Source organism: Glycine soja, chromosome 10, assembly GCF_004193775.1.
Source record: "Glycine soja cultivar W05 chromosome 10, ASM419377v2, whole genome shotgun sequence".
In the NCBI taxonomy this organism is placed as follows: Eukaryota; Viridiplantae; Streptophyta; class Magnoliopsida; order Fabales; family Fabaceae; genus Glycine; species Glycine soja.
In genome coordinates this window covers 52396015-52415745 of record NC_041011.1, presented here as the reverse complement: position 1 = coordinate 52415745, position 19731 = coordinate 52396015, and the positions used below count along the sequence as shown (strand labels likewise).

The window sequence follows — 19731 nt, the reverse complement described above, 5'->3', positions numbered from 1 at the left end:
GGTTTGATAAAAAGAAAAATATATGAACTCCCATGTCACTTTGTGGTTGCCTTGGACTAAACAAGTTAGATCTTTTCCATTGTGCTTCAGCTACTCTCAGATTTCTAATGTTCACAGAACTGATATCTCCTCGAGAGGTTTATAGCGTTCGGTTCTTTTTAAAGGAAAGGAAATGAAATGAACTTTGCATTTTCATTTCATTCATTATAATTGAAAAGCCTCCCCTATTCCAATCAAATGGATTTTAAGGTAGAGGATTTCAGCTCTTAGATCAAATTGAAATACGATGGAACTCAGTCCATTGAGAAGAATACCAATAGTGCATGTTAAATAAAAAGGAAAAAAGAGGTGCATAAAAAAGGAGCCCTAGGTAAATGTATATTATAAAAGAACCAAACAAGTCAAATTAGTATTTCCTCTGAACAATGACACACTCTTTCTGTAAAAAGGAGAGGAACATAAATTAAGCAGTTCCCATTTTAATCCTTATCCTTGACCATCTGAACTTCACGGTGCTTTTAAAATTACACTTTCCAGGTAAGTTGTGTGTACTTTTTAGTGCGTCCATATTACTTACTTACATCAGAAAGGAGTAAAAGAAAAGAAAAAAATTATTGAATTGAATGAATTGACAGAATAAAAAGAGAGATCTCTCTCCTTTTCACAAATGATTTCTCTTTTCTCAAAGAGCAAACACTCAATTCTCAAATTATTCGAGACTCAGTGAAACCCCTTCCCCTACATTTATTTATTTATTTATTTTTAGAAACAACAATTATGTGAGTGTGAACTTGATACAATCCATTCTGCAGTGAGTGTCAAACCATGTCTGTTGTCTAACTTGACACAAGTAATGCACAACCATCTTTCTAATTCATATCGTGGCTGAAGCATTGCAGTGTACTAATGTGGAGTTCTGTGAGTCTTTCCATACAATGCAAGCGGGAAATTTCGTGTAAACAAACACGCTATAGTGCTATACGAGAGTCATGAACTCCAGCCCAAGTTCGTACTTATTTGGTTAAGTATCCCTTGTTAGTCAATGCTCAAAACAGGTATTAAGTGAATCCAGAATACAAAGAAAATGACAAGTTTCTGTCAAAAAAATATTCGAAAAGCTTCTCTCAAATTTACTGACTGTTGTTGCCAAACATCTCAACTAGATTAATATATTTATAACAAAACAGGCGGATTAGAAAACATGCAAAAACATTTTTACTTTTTCAAAGAAACTTGGTTCCACCTTCCGAACCAAACCATTTTATCATGCAATATTAGTACCCGTGGACCATTTTAGTAAACACGGCATTTCACATTGCCGGTTAAATGGCAAGGCTTCCATTTTCCTTCTTCGTAAAAAATTCTTGGGTTTGCCTCTAGATTCCTATTCCATCAAAATAAACATTTGGACCGATATTCTGCAAATGATCAAGCTGTTGTGATAATCTATCCGCATCTAATCAAGATATCCTTTTTAAGTGTCACACTACAAATGAAATAGGAAAGTGAAGCAAATTAACTAGTCACAACAAATTCCACCAACTCAATGAGCAAAGAATTTAAAATATTAACTTTAAAACACGACATCTGCAGTTGGGAGATACAGAGGGACAAATACATGCTCCCACTTTCTAATGTCATCAGAATAACATTAGCACCCAGAAGAGTGCTATTGCAGAAACCTGCACCTCTTGCTACAGATACTGATTCTTTTCATGAACCGCAGCAAGCCGACTTTTGTGCAGGTTGACCACCACTGGCTGCCTGGTCTGGTTGGTTAATCTTGATAGTCTGAGGCTGAATCAACAGAGAAGAGAATATCAGTGTTCAGCAATACAAACAAATCTATGCACTTATTTTGAAAGTTAGCATTAATTCCTAACAATTATTTTTCTTTTAAGTACTTGATACACGGTGGCAAAATTTTAGTCTTTCAGAAGAAGAGAGCACTTGCATTTCTCAGGAAAAAAAGAAAAACAAAGGACATTGAGAAAAAAGTTTGCAAATTACCTCAGCTCTTGAATCTGTGTCTGCAAGCCTTTGCTTGATATCTCTTGCTATTGAAAAGAAAACCTCTTCCACATTCATGTTGGTTTTTGCACTCTGCATGTGTTCTTCAATATAAATATAACGAAATCACAAATAATTTTAATGAAAATGTTATTGCCACTCACAGTTTCAAAGAACTTGATACCATACTCATCAGCAAGTGCTTGCCCTTTGGAGGTAGGTACAGCCTAGAGAAGAAAAAGGAAAAACTTTTGTTTCTATCAATGCAGACAAAGAGATAGCTTAATCTGATATCAGTAAACAAATGTGGCTTAAGGAGCATGGAGCCAATAATGCAATATCTTCTTAATCAACTAATTTCCAACCTTAGCCAACTAAGATATAAAATGTAAATTACAAAGTACCCCAAAATGTACATACCCTTTTACTTTCATCCATATCAGCCTTGTTGCCAACAAGTATCTTGTTTACATTGTCAGAAGCATGTTGTTCAATATTGCGAATCCAATTCCTAATATCTGGATAGCAAAAACCAAGCTACATTGAAAAACAAAAGATGGACAGAACAGATGAAGTAAACTTAACCATAAAAGACAGATTCTTTTGTCTACCAGTTAAATGTAAATCAGAGAAGAATGAGGAAAATAAGAAATAGGCAAAATATGAAGGAAATACAATTTATCAGGTCAGCTAAAGCTGAAATGAAGTCTACAATTCTAAGACAATTAGTGCATAAAAATACATCAAAAGAATGTCATTCACTGAAATATCTTTAAACTTCCAACAAAACCAAGGAAAGGAGATTACTATTGAAAGATGCTTCATCAGTAACATCATAAACCAGCAAGATACCCATGGCTCCACGGTAATAAGCTGCAACAGCATGTAACATTGTAAGACAAGTTTTCCTTTCATCAAAGAAATGGTAGATTAAAGCATTGTGTCCTTCTATGTAAGTATTAAACATGCCAGTATTTAAAATCACTAGTGTAATTAGATTAAGCTGCAATAAAACTTTGAGTTGGTTTATGCATGGCTCCACAGTAATTAGATTTAAAATCACAGGGCTCCACAGTAATAAGCTGCAATAAAAGTTGGTTTATCCATAGTATTTAAAATCAATAATTGAACCTGTTAAATTAAAGCATTGTGTCCTTCAATGTAAGTATAAAACATGCCAGTGTGTAAATTAGATTTATGAGTCACCATAATGAATGAATTAAATCACTAATCCTTAGAAAATTATAACTTCTGCCCAAAAAGAATTATTTTCTATGAAAACGAACTTCTCAAAACTTAATTGACTAACCGACAATAGTTATAAAAACTAATTCCCTTTCAATGTTTATTTTTCTCAATCACAACTATAATTACTTCAATTGACTTGTACAAGAATACATGGAAACATATGATATAATTACCTACCAAGAGGAAAGCTGCCAATTGTGAATTCACAGCAAGGTTGCACAAGATAAAACACATACCTGTGGTAATAGTTCGAAACCGTTCCTGACCAGCAGTATCCCAGATTTGTAACTTAATCCGTTTGCCGTCTAGTTCAATGGTTCTTATCTTAAAATCGATACTGCCATACAACATTATTATAATAAGATTTTATTTTCATAAACAAAAGGATATAGATCTGGTACTCCGATTGTGTACAAATATTTGTGTACTGTACACACACTAAAAACATACAAGACAATATGCTACCCTAACAATGAGAAAATGTCCATATTAAAAACACTATTCACTAAAGAAATTGTTATTCATACAACAACTCATACAATAATTTATACAACAACATTTTTTGTGTATTTATCTTTCTCCATTACATCTCATATTTCTCTAATAGTTGTAAAAAAATTTGTATAATTTGTTGCATAAATAACATTTCTCTCCACTAAATGAGCTCTAGATATTAAGTCCAAACTTGCTATGCTTCCAAAAAAACACAAAAATAGCGAGTGGAAAGAGGAAACAGAGATGTAAGCATTTTGAAACAAGACAAGAAACAGCTACAGCATTTTTCACAAGCGATTAAAAAAAAAAAGAGGCGTCTAGAGATAATAATTATACTAACCCAATGGTGGTGATAAAACTGGTTGTGAATGAGCCATCAGAAAATCTCAAAAGCAGACAACTCTTCCCGACACCTAGAATAATTAACGATCAAAGGTCCATACATAAAGCAATGAATTGAATTGAATCTAGGAAAAAGGAACTGACCGCTGTCGCCGATAAGAAGAAGCTTGATGAGGTAATCGTAATCGGCACGAGCTCTAGCGGGTGCTGCGGCCATCGCAGAAATGAAATGCCCTAATCTGATCGAAGAAGAAGACAGGGCTTGCTGGTGCCAAATGCTTACAACTTACAAAGGAAAACCAACGAGGTCGTCGGATCCAAATGCCTTTGCCTTCTCTCTCTCTCTGCTCTGCGCCTATCATATCATTGCCACCACACTTCTTCTTCCATACTCCTGCGCACACTCTATTCTCCCCTCCATCACATTAACTACTCAATATATTCAAAATACTATGTTATTTAATAAAAAAAATGTATTTGGTTAGTTAGGAATATTTTTTATATTTTCAAGAATAATTAAGAAACATTATTTTTCCTTAAAATACATTATAATTACTAAAATGTCTTTTATTATGTTAAAGATGATATTTTTTCATAATACAAATAACTTTATTATAAGATTAATAATGAATAAACAAATTATACTCAAAATGTTATATATCTTACATTCTCTTCACAAAATCTCTTTTACCATTTCTTTACTATTCATTAGAGCATGATCTAAAATATAGTTATATTTATTGACATAACAACCAATACATGGAGGAAAAACCAATAATCATTGCAAGTAAAATTTATGAGATTGACGTCAAATAAAAATTTGTAGTTGAACAAAAAAATTGAGAATAATAAAATAAAAAAACATAAAAGAATGGATCATTAAAAGAAGAGTGTGATAGTGAATAAGAAAAGAATATATGTGTAATTTTACTCATAAAGGTCATCTTTGTATTATGAGAATAAATATTCTCTACCCCAGTGTTAAGATTAAATATTGGTTAAAAATGATATTATTATTTATTCAAATAAAAATTTTATACAAGATTAATTAATTTATTACTTCATAACAAATGTGTGATTATTTTTCCCTTATTATATTTCCAAGACTAAAAGATATATCCCTGAAACACATGCCCCTTAATTAGTTTAAAATTTCTATATTATTAATTACTTAAAATAAATTTAAATGTAACTTAAAAAAAAAACACTTCCCATCAAATATTATCTTACAATAAATATTTAAAAATGTTTAAATGTATTGTAGATATCCGATAAATAAATTAGTGAATACTATTTTAGATTCCTAAAAAAAATATTTGTCTTGAGTTCATAATAAAACAAAAGTTTTTTTTTCCTTTTTATTTTTGTTTTAGTTCTTTTAATATATTTATTTTTTTATTTTTATTCATAAAATATGTAGATAATTTATTATGAGTTTTTTCAAAAGAATTAATACAAAATAAATAAAATAAAAATATTATAAAATATCTAAAACATATTTAAGTTTTGGTAATAAAAATAAGGATTAATGTAGATAATACATCAGAATGACTACCATAAAATAACAAGGATCACAAATAAAAAAATTATTTCATCAGAGACTAAAAAAAAATATTAAGAACTTAAAAAAAACGCTAATTATATAAAAGTATTTAAGTTGTAAATGTTTTCAGCCCAAACTAAAAAAAATTATCAACAATCAAAGACATATTTAAGTTTATTATAAAATTTTATCATTTTTAATTATATAATAGACTATTAATAAATAAAATATAGTGTAAATGTATTTTAATTACCTTTTATTAAATCCAATTTATTTTTTAATTTAATTGAGATGCTTTAACCCGTATAGAAATCTTGAGAAATGACAGTAATACATTTTATGACACAACTTTTTCTATATTTTTGTATTATTGTTAAATTTATCGAAAAACACAAGAATTATTTAATACATTTCAAGGGTCTCACTTTTTGTCTAATGCCCCGTAAGCTACACAGTGAAAAAGAATTTACATATTTTCTAATCATAAATCATGAAGGGCAAGTATGTTAAATATACATTAACTATCTATGAATTCATAGCAATAATGGTTTTTAATTATTGTCAAACAAAAAAATAATTATTTTTAATTGGAAAAAATAGTATAAATTTTTTAATGTTTTTGAGGAGAGAACGTTAACATTTTATTCCAAACGAACAGATAAGTTTTGAACATTCGGATTTGATAGTATAATTTTTTAAGATTATTAATTCTTAAGATTATCGAGACTAACTATAACACTTTTTTTCCTTGAATAATTAATGTATGAAAAGAGAATAATAGTAGTAAAGTTTTAAATTTTAAAACTATTTTCTTCAAATATTCAATCCGTACGAAAGTAAAAGAAACAATCATAGTATTTGTTATTTATGAACTAAAATAATTAAAATTAATTTGATAAAAATATAATTAAGGCAATAAAAAGTTAGAAAAAAAACGTATAAAAAAAGATAAATAAATTTTAAAATAATTTCTTATATTTAGAACAGACGGAGTACGTGGATTGATTTGTTTAATTAAAAACATGTTTTTATCTTTTCTTAATAGGTTTTTAATTTGCTAAAAAATTATTTTTGTTTTTAATCTAGGTAATATATATATATATATATATATATATTTTGTTTTAGTCATTATAATATATTTATTTGTAGTACATATAAGATTCAATTCATTTTGAATTAGTCCTTTTGAAAATGTTAAAAGCAAACTATTTATCTATTACAAGGATAAAAATGAAAACTAAAATACATGGATTAAAAGAAAATAATAAGGAATGAAAATAGAAAAAAATGAATTTTATAAATATATTTCAAAATAATTTATAAAAGCTATAATAAAATATATATCATAAAAACTAAAAAACATATTTAAATCTAATTTTTTATTTACTTATTGAAACTTACATCCCTTGATGATTAATTGTGTTAACTACGTCAATGACTTAACCTATGAAATACTTAAATATGTTTTTAGTGAAATTAAATTTTGAGTAATTTTATTTTTAATTTTCCAAAATTATGTTATTGATATTTTTTAGGACACAACTTGGATGGACTTTCTTAAATATCCTTGATATTGTTACTCAAAGTTAGAGTCCCATCTTAGTAATTTGCATAATAGAGATTTGCGTTAAATGTTAATATATATTAGCAAGGCAAAACTTTAATTTTATTCGAAAATGATATGAAAAGACCTATAAATTAAAGCTGTATTTAAATTTTTTCATATTATTTATTGGTTGACAATGTAAATTTTTTTACATACATGCTTATTAAACTATTTTTTACATGTTATTTAATATTGATTCATTCTTTAAAAGCATAATAGCTTCTTTAAAGCATGACATATTTATTAGACAACTAAATTATTTTTTAAAATAATAAAACCAATAATAATGTTATTAGCAACTTAATTACATTGCTCTATAATCAAAGTCATATATCAATTTTGTTGGTTAGTGATAAAGGAATCGGTTTTCTTTATGCATGATTTTGGGTTCGAGTACCAATGAAAGAAAATAAGAGAACATTATGAGGAGATATTTGTCCATTAATCTGATACACCCAATTCAACTTACAAGTAATTAAAGCTCAACGTGATCATATAGTAAATTATAAATACTGAATAGCGTGATACAGACAAGACAATGAGTATACATAATATAGGGAGGTAATAAACTAATACTCCCTTTAAAATAGGGTTGCAAAAAAGTTGTGACGGTAGAAAATAGTGAACTTGTTACCAAGAAGCCAACTTCACAGTATGAAGTAACATTTTTGTGCTATTCTATTGATAGTTTTTCCAGTAAATATTACATTAAGTTCTGATTATATTGTTTCAGTATAATCTATCATAAACATTAACACAAGCCAACCAGCACACTCACGATTCTTTACAGCTCACACTAAAAGTAAGATCTTAACCCGCTAGATTGAAGTGTCCTGTTTGGTGGAATAAATTGTAGCTCACACTCCCACCAACTTCCATTTTCCCACCTACATGCTCACTCCCTGCAAAAATAAGAAGATAAAATGAATTAATCTTAGATTCTCTAAAAAAAAAATAAAGTATATAAGTTAATTTTAATTTTCCTGATAAGTTTAATTAATCATTTTTTATTTTCTCTAAATACTTAGGAAGAAGTTTATCTAACCAGAATCATACCAAAAGAAAAAGATTGCTAAAGAAGCGAAGAAAGTGAAGGAAGAATAGATGTTACATACTTGAGTTTGACAGCACCTCATTGAAAACAGACACATGACTCAAATTTCTTGTGGATTTCAGATTGTCTTCTGTTTGGAACATGGAATATGGTTTGTTGGAATCTGCAGGGTTCAAGTACTGCAAGTAATCAGAGTGTACTTGAGGGTTCTGGAAGCACAACTTTTCAGCCCCTCCAGAAGTTGTACTTATGTTATTATTATGTTGGGACTGAAACTCTTCCTCAGCTTTTGTCTTCTTATCCTTAGAATCAACCTCAGTCTCCACTTCTGATTCAGTGTTGCTATAAGCAGCCACATTTTGCAGCTTTCTTTTGGATCGAGCACGCCTATTCTGAAACCAATTATACACATTTGTTTCAGAAATTTGGCCATGCTGGCCCAGTTCAGCAGTGATTTCCTTGATTTTTTCCTTGCTTGGAGTTCCATTCCCTTGATCAAATATACGTTCAAGAATTTGAAGCTGCACAGGTGTAGGTGTCCACCTTTGTCTTGATGTTATTTTGTGCCCACCAGATGTCATCAATGGGTCACAGTATATGTTTCCCAATCTAACCCCTAATGAAGAAAACAAAATCAAAACATCAATATTTTCTTCAGAGAATGCTTGATCTTAAGAGACAAATGCAAATTTTTAATATGTCAATCTCAAGAGTGCATTTAATTGTATGAGCTTCAGAAATGTTTGCTATATATTCAGTCCATAAATATTTATCTGTCTCTCTTGGTTGAAAATAAAACAAACCAACAAAATAGTTGAAAGTTTACTGCACAACTTGAAGGCTATGCTTATGTGGCACACAAAAGCTGTCAAAGCAAAAATGCAAGGAAAAAATCAACTAGGTTTGATTTTTCATTGTAAATGACCAGCTTGGTATCTTTACTTATTCAGAAATTTCCTCTATTTTAAAATAATTGTCACTATGAATATCTCTATGTATTGAGATAATATTATTGAAATCAAATGAAATTGTAATTAATTCTTTAAAATGAAGGATATAAGTAATACTATATCTTCTTAATTATAAAATTATTCAAATATTTTATGAAATAAATCATTAAGATACTTATTGGTTATGATTACAAATTTGAAATCCAATGTGCCTTGTATATCAGGGAAAGGTTGTTGTTGATATTTTTGCGCTGTCATTTTCTGATTTGTAGAAACAGACTGGTTTAAATAGTTGAAACACACAAAGACAAAAATAAAGAAATTAATAGGTAGGTATATAGTTTGAATGCCAGGAAACATGATTTAGATGGATCTTACTGAGAAAAATGGTAAAGAGAGTTCAAAACCTTATAAGTGAAGGCTTTGATTTAACAACCAACAGGACAAGATACCAATGGGAATATAGTGGAGAGGAGATAAATGGTGCTTTTTCTTTATCCGTAGAAATGGTAGAAATCGAACACAGATATAAAAGAATTTATAATAACCGCGTCTTGCTGCTCAGCCAATTGAGCTTTAGAGCTCTTGGTGGAGATAAATGGTACTGAGAACAAACTTATTGAGGCTCATAATCAAACAATAAAAAGAAAGTACCTGCAAGATCCTGTTGAGCTGAGAGTGTTCTGTGCATCTCAATAAGTTGCTCACAAATGGTGCCATAAACTGCTATTTGCTTCCTCAGAGTTTCCAACTGTTCATCGGTCATGACCTTGACATACATGAGTTCCCCGTTGGCATCAACATTCACATTCCCACTCTGCAACTGTTTCTGCAATTCCACCACGTTCACCATCTCTCTCTTTGATGATTGTGAATTATAATGATGAGAGAGAGAAAGAGAGATGTCAGCAAAGGTTGTCAGAAAATAAAAGCACAAAGTGCGAGAAACAGACAAAAAACACAAACATTTTAAACGAGAACCTTAGATCCTCTTTCACGCTGTGCCACATGTGACTCCTTCCTTATTAATTATACTATTATTATTTCTGCGGTGCCTACTTATAACATCTTTTCTTTTCTTTTTTTCACTGGACTTATAACATTTTTTAATAAATAGAAAAATATATGAAATGAGATTAATATATATATTATCGAAACAACATTACTCAAATTAAAAACCACGTAGAGAACTAAAATTCTTTACATGAAAAAAGATTATCTTAAGGGTTTCTTAAATTTTATTATGTACAGTAGTTTTTTTATAAACTAGACTGTCTGTGTGTTTTATTATTTAAATAAAATTTTATATTAACTCGATCAAATAATTATGCTTAATTATTAATGAGATATTATATTCTAAAAATCAAATTTAAATTATTTTGGAAACCTCGCATGAACTATCAACTTTGTCTAAAATTAATTTTGTTTTATTTTAACTGAATACATTTTGATTAAAAAATTAGAAGAAAAAAAATGAAAAGTCTTGAATGCTTAAAAATGCCTAACTGATCCAGTAAAAGAATGACTAATTGATGTTTGACTGTGTTGTTTTCTTTTGATAATATAATAATGATTACATGACAAAAAAATAGTATACGGCATTTCGCAATTTACGTGTTGCGTAACATTTTTTTTTTACCATCGTTAACGTTGGCCCTACAATAATTGCTTACTTTTGTTGAATGGTCTGTTTTTTTTAATCTTTTGGTTGTCTTGGATGGTTTCATTTAACTTCATACTCCAACGTTATCCCAAAACTATTTTAGGTTTTGGACGTGATTAGGTGTATAATTTAATTAAATATCTATTTAATAAGAGTTTATTTATAGATTTGACTGTAAATTTTATTGAACTAAATTAAAAAATATTCTCACAAAACTATTTTATTTGATTAACTGAAATAAATTAAAAAATTAATAAAAAAAAATCATAACACTCAACCTAAATATTTTAAAAGTTTAATTAACATGTATTTTTATTTTTTAACATTTAAAATTTTATAATCAACCAATAAAAAATTATTATTAATATGACTTTAAAATAATTATTATAAAAAATGAATAAACGTATCATATCTAATAGTAATCTATACTTCAGTGAGACTAACGATTATTTACTATCAGTGTGAAAATACTAACATTCTCAATCAATAAAAAAATGTTGTTAATATGATTTTTAAGTTATTTATAATAAAACTTATCACACTGTAAAATTTTACACTAGTAATATACATAATTTATTTTCTCTAATTAAATTACGACATAAAGAGTTTTACATGCATTCTAATTAAATTAATATGTTAAAGTCGTTGTCTAAAGTTATATCGTCTAATTCACTCTTACGTTTGAGTGGTAGTCGATAACTTGTTAATGTCTGTTGAGACCCACCATCTCAACTACCTGCCCATCTCATCATTCGTTTATTCTTCTGATTAAAAAAACAAAAAGAAAAGAAAGGGATGGCTATGATAAAACGAAAGGTAAATCATGTTTTCTGTTTATAAAAGATTAGTTAATTAAGATTGACTTTAATTTTAATATACTATCAATGTAACAAATTACATTGTTAATCAACTAGAAATAAATCAAATAATTAGGGTTAACCAAGTTTGTTTCTTAACTTTTTTTTAAAATTTGATTTTTAGTCCATTAATAAAAGTTAAAATTTGATTTTTAAACTTTTGTTTCAGCAATCAAGTTCTCTAAAATTTTATAAATTTTAGTTTTTAATCTTAAACAAAAGTTTGAATCATTATTTTTATTTATTTAATGAGATTTTAGGATTAAAAACTGAAATTTTTAAAAGTTTAGAAGAATAAAAATTAGGAAGTAAAATATCCAAATAATTATCGGTATGATTTTTATTCTTTACATCATATATTATTTACTCATTAATATTTTTATTTACTAAACAATATTAATTTTTTAGTTTTATGGAAATATATATTTTTAATCTCCATCATTAGTTGTAGTCTGTTGAATGATAAATTTATAACGTGTATTATTATTTATTACTCTATTACCATTTTAATTTAAAATAATTCGTGCCGAGTTTACGGTGCAAAAGTGGACATATCAATGAATTTATAATATTTTTATGTTTTTTTAACTGAATATACTTTTATGGTAATCAAGAGGTTCAAGAGGTCATCGATTTGAACACAGTTGGGCCCTTTTTAATTTTATTTTTTCTTCTTAATATATATTTAATTTTATTTTTCTTCTTAATATATATTTATCATAAAAAGGGTGGCATTCAAACACTTGTAAACTACTTTCACAATATCGACTTTTTTTTTTTTTTACATCACATTACATCTTTTACTTCTATATTTGCTTATTTTTCATTATGTGTAACGATCATTTTTGTTTTTACATATTCATTTGCTTCGTACTTGTGAATTTTTCATAATTACGCGAGATTCTCCTACAGTCCTACATTCCCCAATCTCCACCCTAGCTCCCATTCTAATTCCTGTGTAAAATGTTAATAATTATACGAATGTCTTAGTGGATCAAGCAACACAAATATAATCAGAATCATAAGAACAAAAGTCCACAACTACCATATCAAAATCATAATAATAATAAATAAATAAAAACCTTACACAAATAACTTTAGAAGAAATAGAGGATACTACGAAACTAAAATCAGAAAAACAGGAGAAGGCTATTCAAGGGGGAAACATCTGGTTTAGTGATTACTTTAAAATAACGATTCTGATATCTACTTTTATCGGTGAGATCTTAAGAAGAGTACTCAACCATATTGTTAGGTTGAATATTTCATATCCTGTAAGTGTACAGAGGACGTCGATATTGAAACATTTGTGACAATGATCAATAAAACATCTTAGTTGAAATAAAACATTGATCAATAAAATATATAAAGGGATCGATTATCTCATTTTAATTCAGTCATTCGTTTAAATTCTAAAGATGAACAGGCTTTCCGTTAATTTTCACGTTTAATTATTTCGATGAAAGGTTAGCTTTTAACACAAGCATGAACCGTCATTGCATTTTTGTTTGTATTGCATTTTCAGAAGCACAAGTACGTGAAAGGGTAGGATGAAACAATATTAGTATTTGGGAACCATTTGATCACAACCTTAAATGTTTCCGTTAAATGATTCATAAAGTCTGATCAATCCACTCTCATCGAGCACTAATCGGCTTTCATTGTTAATATAGATGTTCAGTGCAACACAATCAATTCAGAGTGATTATACAATCATAGTTATGGGACAAGCTCAAAAGAAACGATGCTAATAACATCAAACTGCATGCAGATACATCTAACAAAAATTTATGTTAATTTGCTACGCTCACTCATAGGACAAAAAAACTTTAAGCCGCCACGAGAAAGCCTCTGAATTGTGAATTTCATTCCTTACTTTTTGGGTATATTGCTCCAACGTATGTGCATACTCATTTATGGTATCATTAGATATTGTATCTTCAGCTAATTTGACTGCTGCCATCTGAGACAATTGAAAGTTTTCCCCCGTTTGTTGTAGCTTCTTACATGTTTCTCCCTCACCAAACATCATAAGGGAGACCAACAAAGATTTCAGCTCACGTTTAGCTTCCACTGTCAGGGACATGCCTTTCAAATGCTCCACCAAGGCAATCTCCTCATCAGGACTACAATAAGAAATAGAAAACTATTACTTCAAAAGTAGTGACTAATGATTAATGAAAAACAATAATACAGGACGAGGGGCAGAGGGAAACAAAAAATTCAATTGTCAAGATACCTCCCAGGACGGATTTTTCCTCTCTTCTTCAGACGCCTAGTTTCTCTTGCCTTGCTAGTCGCAGTTGAGCTCATTGAAGCAGCAGAACTTTTCTTGGTCCTGTTGATGAAATGAGGAAAACAAATGAAGCTTCCAACGGCAGAAGTATAACATAAGAAATAAATATAACAATAATGTGAAAAGAATTAACCTTTGTTATTCTTTTTGTATGAAAAGAAAAATAAGCATGATTCAATTTTATCATATAGTTAATGAAATAGCAAGGCTTAGCTATTTTTTACAATTCAGTTTTAAGAAAATGAGTCATAAGAGTAACTCAATTAGGGACACAATAGCTGTCAAGGTCAAATAATATGGAACATTACAAAAAGAGAGAGATCAGAACCATAAATGGGGTATGATAGATAAAAAGTGTTTGAATGTGACAAATGATTCTTTAACCCCAAAGGAGGAGGGGGTGGGAAAAGGAGTGTCAAACTTCACTCAAACAACTGAGTTTCAACTCTATGTCCTTTACCCGACAATAAATTCATTTATCACAAATATTATAAAGTACAGAGACTATAGTTGTAAAAACCAAAATAGCGAGCGAGTTTGTTTAAACTTAAAATAAGCAATTTTAAAATAAGTGTTTTTTAAAAAAGCGCTTATTTAACAAGCAGATAAGATCTGCTTCTCAAAATAAGCAGAAAACTGATTTTATTTAAGCAAAACCAGTTTAGACAAATACACTAAAAAAACCATAAAGCTGCTTATTTTATTAAAATAAGTACTTTTTTTTAACAAATAAGTTTATACAAACTGGCTCAGTATCTCACTGCTAGACTTTTGCAGCAGCATTGAAAACAGTATATTCATTTAATGCATGAAAGGCCAGAATGGAAAAGCACATTAAAAATTGATGTTCTCCAACTGCCAAATAGTATAGACAGATATAGGGTATCAAGGAAAAATACATACCCTGTGGTGTATGCACTCATTCCACTAAAATTACTGCTAGTTTCTGAAGCAGCATCATCATCAAGATCACTTGCTGCACGTTCCTCTGACTGGAGCTTTGCTGCAAGAAGTAATCTTCTCTGTCGAACAGCCAGGTAACGTGCCAAGTATTTCCCCACTTTCTCTAAGCCTTCCTCATATTCACTGGTAAGTGTGCTTGCACATTCCAAAGATGCACTCTTCACTGTTTTAATTAAGTCCTCTCTTCTATGCATAAAAACAACCCTCAAAGCCTCCTCCCAGTCCCTTGCAGTAATCAACAAATTCACACCGGTGTTAACATCTCCACAGTACTCCAGGGCAATTTTGGCAGCCTCCCCAGGTTTACCTAGTGCTTGAAGTTCTTCACAGAGCTCACTGGCAAGATGTAGTAGCTCATCCTTTCCCAAATTAAGGAACCCAGCAACCGTAAGCACCCCACTCCAGTTATTAATAGCACGATAAGACTTCAGAGCCTTATCCAGATTGAAACAGGACATATAAATTGCCGCAGCATCTTCAAAGCATTTTTCATCACTAAGATAATCCCCCCATGCCTCAAGGAATGGCTTCTGCTTGGTAGGGCCAGTAAAAAGTTGAAGAGCCAAAGGAAAAAGTAGAGGGTTTTTTTTAACGAGTGTCATACAATCATCATAATAAGAATCTCCAGCAGAAGCAATGTGTCTGAGAGCCTTTTCAAACCTTTTCAGCCTAAGGTCAATATTATATTGCATTAATAGAGTTGGCATACGCTCCAATTCCTGTAAGAAAGGAAGAAACTCTTTTGGATCTTTCTGAGCATTCAATGCCACAATAGCTGCAAGATTTAAATCATAAAGACCCAAAGCAGCTTCATATACAGCATCAGAGTCAGCTAACCACAAAAGATGCTTCAAAGCTTCTTCAGCAGAAGGGTAAGACATTCTCCCCTGGTCATCAGCATGAGACAATTCCTTTTCACGAATAACTTTTATTCTCTTTAAAGCATCTTCAAGTAATGGAGGATCACTCTGAGCTAGAGTGGTCAAAATGCAAAGCTCCCTTGCAGGACTTTCTGTTATGTGATCCTCAAGTGCTTTTCTTACAGCCATCAAAACGGAAGAAACCTTGTTACCAGCAAGAGAATTCTGGATGCCCCCAACTAGCATAACATCAGCAACCTTTGGACAGGGAACAGAAATGTGATTTTTATAGAGTTTCTCTATAATATTTTCATTCTTTATGGAACAAACAAACTCGGTTATGTAACCCAGATTGTTAACCTGCCTGACAAATTCAGAAGCTAATTGTGAAAATGCTTGCCAGCCACAGTAATCAACAATTACATTGAAATTTATCCTATGCCTTCTAACCATAAGTAATGCATCTTTAAAGCGCTTTTGAACTAATGCATTAATGATGGAAACCAAAACCAACTTTCTAGGGCATATACATTCTAGGTTTCCCCGAGTAGTTTGCAGTATAATGGCAGCTTCATCTCCATGTAAAACTCCAACAATTTTAGCACCTCTCTCCCATATATTTATGAAGCTTTCATTTTCTTCTTTTTTTCTACTGTTAATGCGGACAAAGTTACTGTACTTTGAGTCTAACTCCCCATTAAATACATCTGCAATGTCAACAATAAAAAGCAAATCTTGTTTAGTTGCAAGGATTAGATGTGTGATCACTTGGTCAGCCAAATTTGAGTAAAATGAGAAGCTGCTGCAGTTGTTGCAAAGTATCCCCGCATTAGCATGCAGTCTGCCAATCTCATCCAGTCCAAAAAGCACTGATTTTGATAGGCCAGCACTGCCAACTAACGCTACACTCATCCAAGGGCAAGCTGCAGAAAAACCTTGATGTTCTTGTTCTAGAGATCCTCTACTAATCCCAATTTTTGATACATACTCTTGGATTTCCCCCCTAGAAAACTGAATATATGCAGAGTGTTTACTAGCAGGATTGGAAGCGATGCCAATAACCAGCTCTTCAAGGGTATTTCGATTTGAAACTGCTGCATGCCAGCCTGAGCATGTCAGCAATCCTGGAACAAGATCCTCAGAACATTCAAGTTCCACTTCCTGCAAATAGAAGCCTCGAAGTCCACCCTCAGTCAATGAGGTTTGAAATAAGTCATTACTATGACTAAAACCATAATGTGAAATGGCTAATAGCTTATGGGAATCCAACCATTCAAGATGTAAAATGGATCCAAATGCCATTTCTGTATGAGAGTCTTCAACACTGAATTCTTTCCCCTCTAGTTCTTCCCAGGTTTCAATTGATGGAAGCTCCACAACACATAAGCTACCATTTGAAAGAAACGCAGCTAACTGGTTCTTAGAGTGTTTGCAATACACTGCCATACCCCGGACATGAGAAGAAAATTTCAAGCTAAATAAATACATAGGAGGTGGCATTAAGGACAAGGACAGTGGCGTTACATGAATATTGGAGCCATCGACAACCAGTGCAACAGAATTCTCCATAACAGCCGTGATCCAAATAAAGTTAGAAACTGTGACCTGACCACCAACAGTCCAACAAATTAACTGCAGCTGCTTCGTCGGATTCCAAATGAAGCTAACTTCATCTCGCTTCAAGTATCTAATTTCATGCTTCAGGTACCAGTGGTTATTACTAAAACACCATATCCTTACAGCATCATAATTTTCACATTCAACAACACCTGCGAGAAGATCAGAACTGCAATTCCACTTGAGAAGTTTAACTTTCGAATCGACACTAAACCTGCTTCTCTCTAATCCATTCCTCTCAAAGAAAACAACAGAGGGAGATTCATTTCCATCTTTCCCATCACAAACAGCTGCAATTTTAGCACCACTGGGCATCCACTCCAAAACTGCCCCAGCAAAACTTCTCAGCTCCGAAGAAGCAAGCAAATCCCCTGAATCTCGATCCCAAACCTTAATTTTCTTAAGCAACGAACCAGAACCACACGCATCACTCATCGTAGCAAAGTATTTCCCATCTCCTCGCCAAGACACGGGAAGAAACTCCCCTTCACCTGAAAACACAGAACACTCACAATCCTAAACCAAACTCTACATAGAAACACAACTTAAACAACCAACCAAATAATGATACAGCGCAATTATATTCATAAATTCGCTTTCTCTTTCATCTCACTTTCGCCTCATTTTTCTTCCTAACTCTCTTGTTTCTATTACATCTATCACTTTCTCTCTCTCTCTCTCTCTCTCTCTCTCTCTCTCCACCATTATATCCCCAAATTGAACATTTCCCTAACAATAGTTATAGTAGACAACAAATGAGTATAAAAGGCATTGAAATTAGGGCTGCGGTGGTCCTTACTTACGGGAACATCATCATCGTGGAGTGATGTTTCGTACAACACGTCCCAATCGTGAGTCATCACCAAAAGCTGCCCGAAACCGGTGGTTACGGCGACGAGTTCTCCGTCAGGGCTGAGGGAAACTGCATTGACGCCGCCGTCGAGCTTGCCAACGACTTGCGTCGCGTCGGAGGCGTCGTCGACGTTGTGGAGCAAGAGAAGGCCGTTGGAGGTTCCGAGAAGAAGCGCTTCTTTCTCCATGAGGTAGTCGAAGGAGGTAACGGCGTCTCCGGGTTCGAGATCGACGGTAACAGCATCGGAGGAGGAGAGCGAGGCGTTAGGGCTCCAAACGGCGTTCTCCTGCCACACAAGAGATGTCAGAATAATAATAATGGCGTAATTAGTGAATGAAGATTAATGGAAAGTTGAGACGGACGTGGAAAGAGGAGAGATGGGAAGTGTAAATGAGATTGTGGGAAGAGAGGAAGAAGATGCGGTTGCGTTCGATGTCGAAGCTGCAAAACCCTATAGTTTCCTCGTTAGAGTCAAGGGAGAGTCCCAAGGGAACCTCCCCAAACACCTTCAAGTTCTTCATCCTCAGCCTCACCTCTTCTCTTCTCAGACTAATTAGGGTTTATTTCTCCTCTGGCCACACTATTTATACCTTTACAAGATACTTTAATATATATATTTTTTTAATGAGAAATGCTATTTAGCATCAACAGTTAACACAATTTCTAATATTTCTTTTAAGACATTATTCATTACTAGTATTAGCTAAATTTTATTTTAAAAAATAGTCTCACTTCTTTTTATTTAATAAGTTCACTTCATAATTTTATAGATCAATAAAAATATACATTTAAAAACATATTAGAAAATATGTTCATAACAATATCCTTCGTTATAAATCATCTGTCTTTCCTTCAAATTTATAGGAGAAGGATTTTTTCTATTATTTTTTTCTCTCTAAATTCTTAAACAAAGAAGAATAACAAAAATTTTATAAAAAAAATGCTCTCTTATTTGTTTTCCTTTCAATTAAACACACTAGCATGTTAGGTTATGATAAATATTTTCATGGTGCACTTTGATTTGATTTAAATGTAATTAAAATCTAAATCAAATCAGTTTAATAAATTTTATTTTTTATGTGCAAAAGTTTTGAGAGACCACTTTTAATTTGACATGAATAATTACGTCAAAAATTGAAATCAAACATGTTAAAAAACAATACATTAATAATATTGATGAGTTTTTTCTACAACATGCAAGTAAATTATGTACAACTTGTTATTTTTTTTTTTTTTTTTGAAGAAACCATAAATATCCACGAGACAATCTTATTTGGGCAGGTTAATTCATTACGAGTGGAAAAACTCTCATTCTAAGTATCAAGACAATTGTATGCCCAAAGCTTAAACTTGTCGTCAGTAAGTGGGTAGTTC

At 31.4% G+C, this 19731-nt stretch overlaps 3 protein-coding genes across 4 annotated transcripts; all 3 read right to left on the bottom strand.

The window, feature by feature from the left end:
* Positions 1 to 1416: 1416 nt before the first annotated feature.
* On the bottom strand, positions 1417 to 4512 carry LOC114369222 (ras-related protein RABE1c-like). Its single transcript, XM_028326416.1, has 8 exons — positions 4240 to 4512; positions 4094 to 4166; positions 3495 to 3595; positions 2818 to 2883; positions 2431 to 2528; positions 2175 to 2237; positions 2011 to 2103; positions 1417 to 1797 (listed from the first exon to the last, which is right to left on the bottom strand). Exons 1-8 carry the CDS (start codon positions 4310 to 4312, stop codon positions 1714 to 1716), a joined length of 651 nt encoding a protein of 216 aa, XP_028182217.1. The 5' UTR covers positions 4313 to 4512; the 3' UTR covers positions 1417 to 1713.
* Positions 4513 to 7719: 3207 nt separating this feature from the next.
* LOC114369764 (WUSCHEL-related homeobox 13-like) lies at positions 7720 to 10169 on the bottom strand. The gene is made up of 3 exons (XM_028327018.1): positions 9903 to 10169; positions 8360 to 8914; positions 7720 to 8146 (listed from the first exon to the last, which is right to left on the bottom strand). The coding sequence occupies exons 1-3, from the start codon at positions 10099 to 10101 to the stop codon at positions 8055 to 8057; spliced, it is 846 nt and encodes a 281-aa protein (XP_028182819.1). The 5' UTR covers positions 10102 to 10169; the 3' UTR covers positions 7720 to 8054.
* A 3220-nt stretch (positions 10170 to 13389) lies between these two features.
* On the bottom strand, positions 13390 to 18933 carry LOC114369791 (elongator complex protein 1). Of its 2 annotated transcripts, XM_028327044.1 has the most exons (5): positions 18720 to 18933; positions 18304 to 18643; positions 14968 to 17995; positions 14008 to 14106; positions 13390 to 13894 (listed from the first exon to the last, which is right to left on the bottom strand). In XM_028327044.1, the coding sequence occupies exons 1-5, from the start codon at positions 18876 to 18878 to the stop codon at positions 13576 to 13578; spliced, it is 3945 nt and encodes a 1314-aa protein (XP_028182845.1). In that variant the 5' UTR covers positions 18879 to 18933; the 3' UTR covers positions 13390 to 13575. The 2 variants fall into 2 exon arrangements, with proteins under 2 accessions (XP_028182845.1, XP_028182846.1); XM_028327045.1 differs by lacking the exon at positions 18720 to 18933 and having other exon boundaries at positions 18308 to 18426.
* Positions 18934 to 19731: the final 798 nt, after the last annotated feature.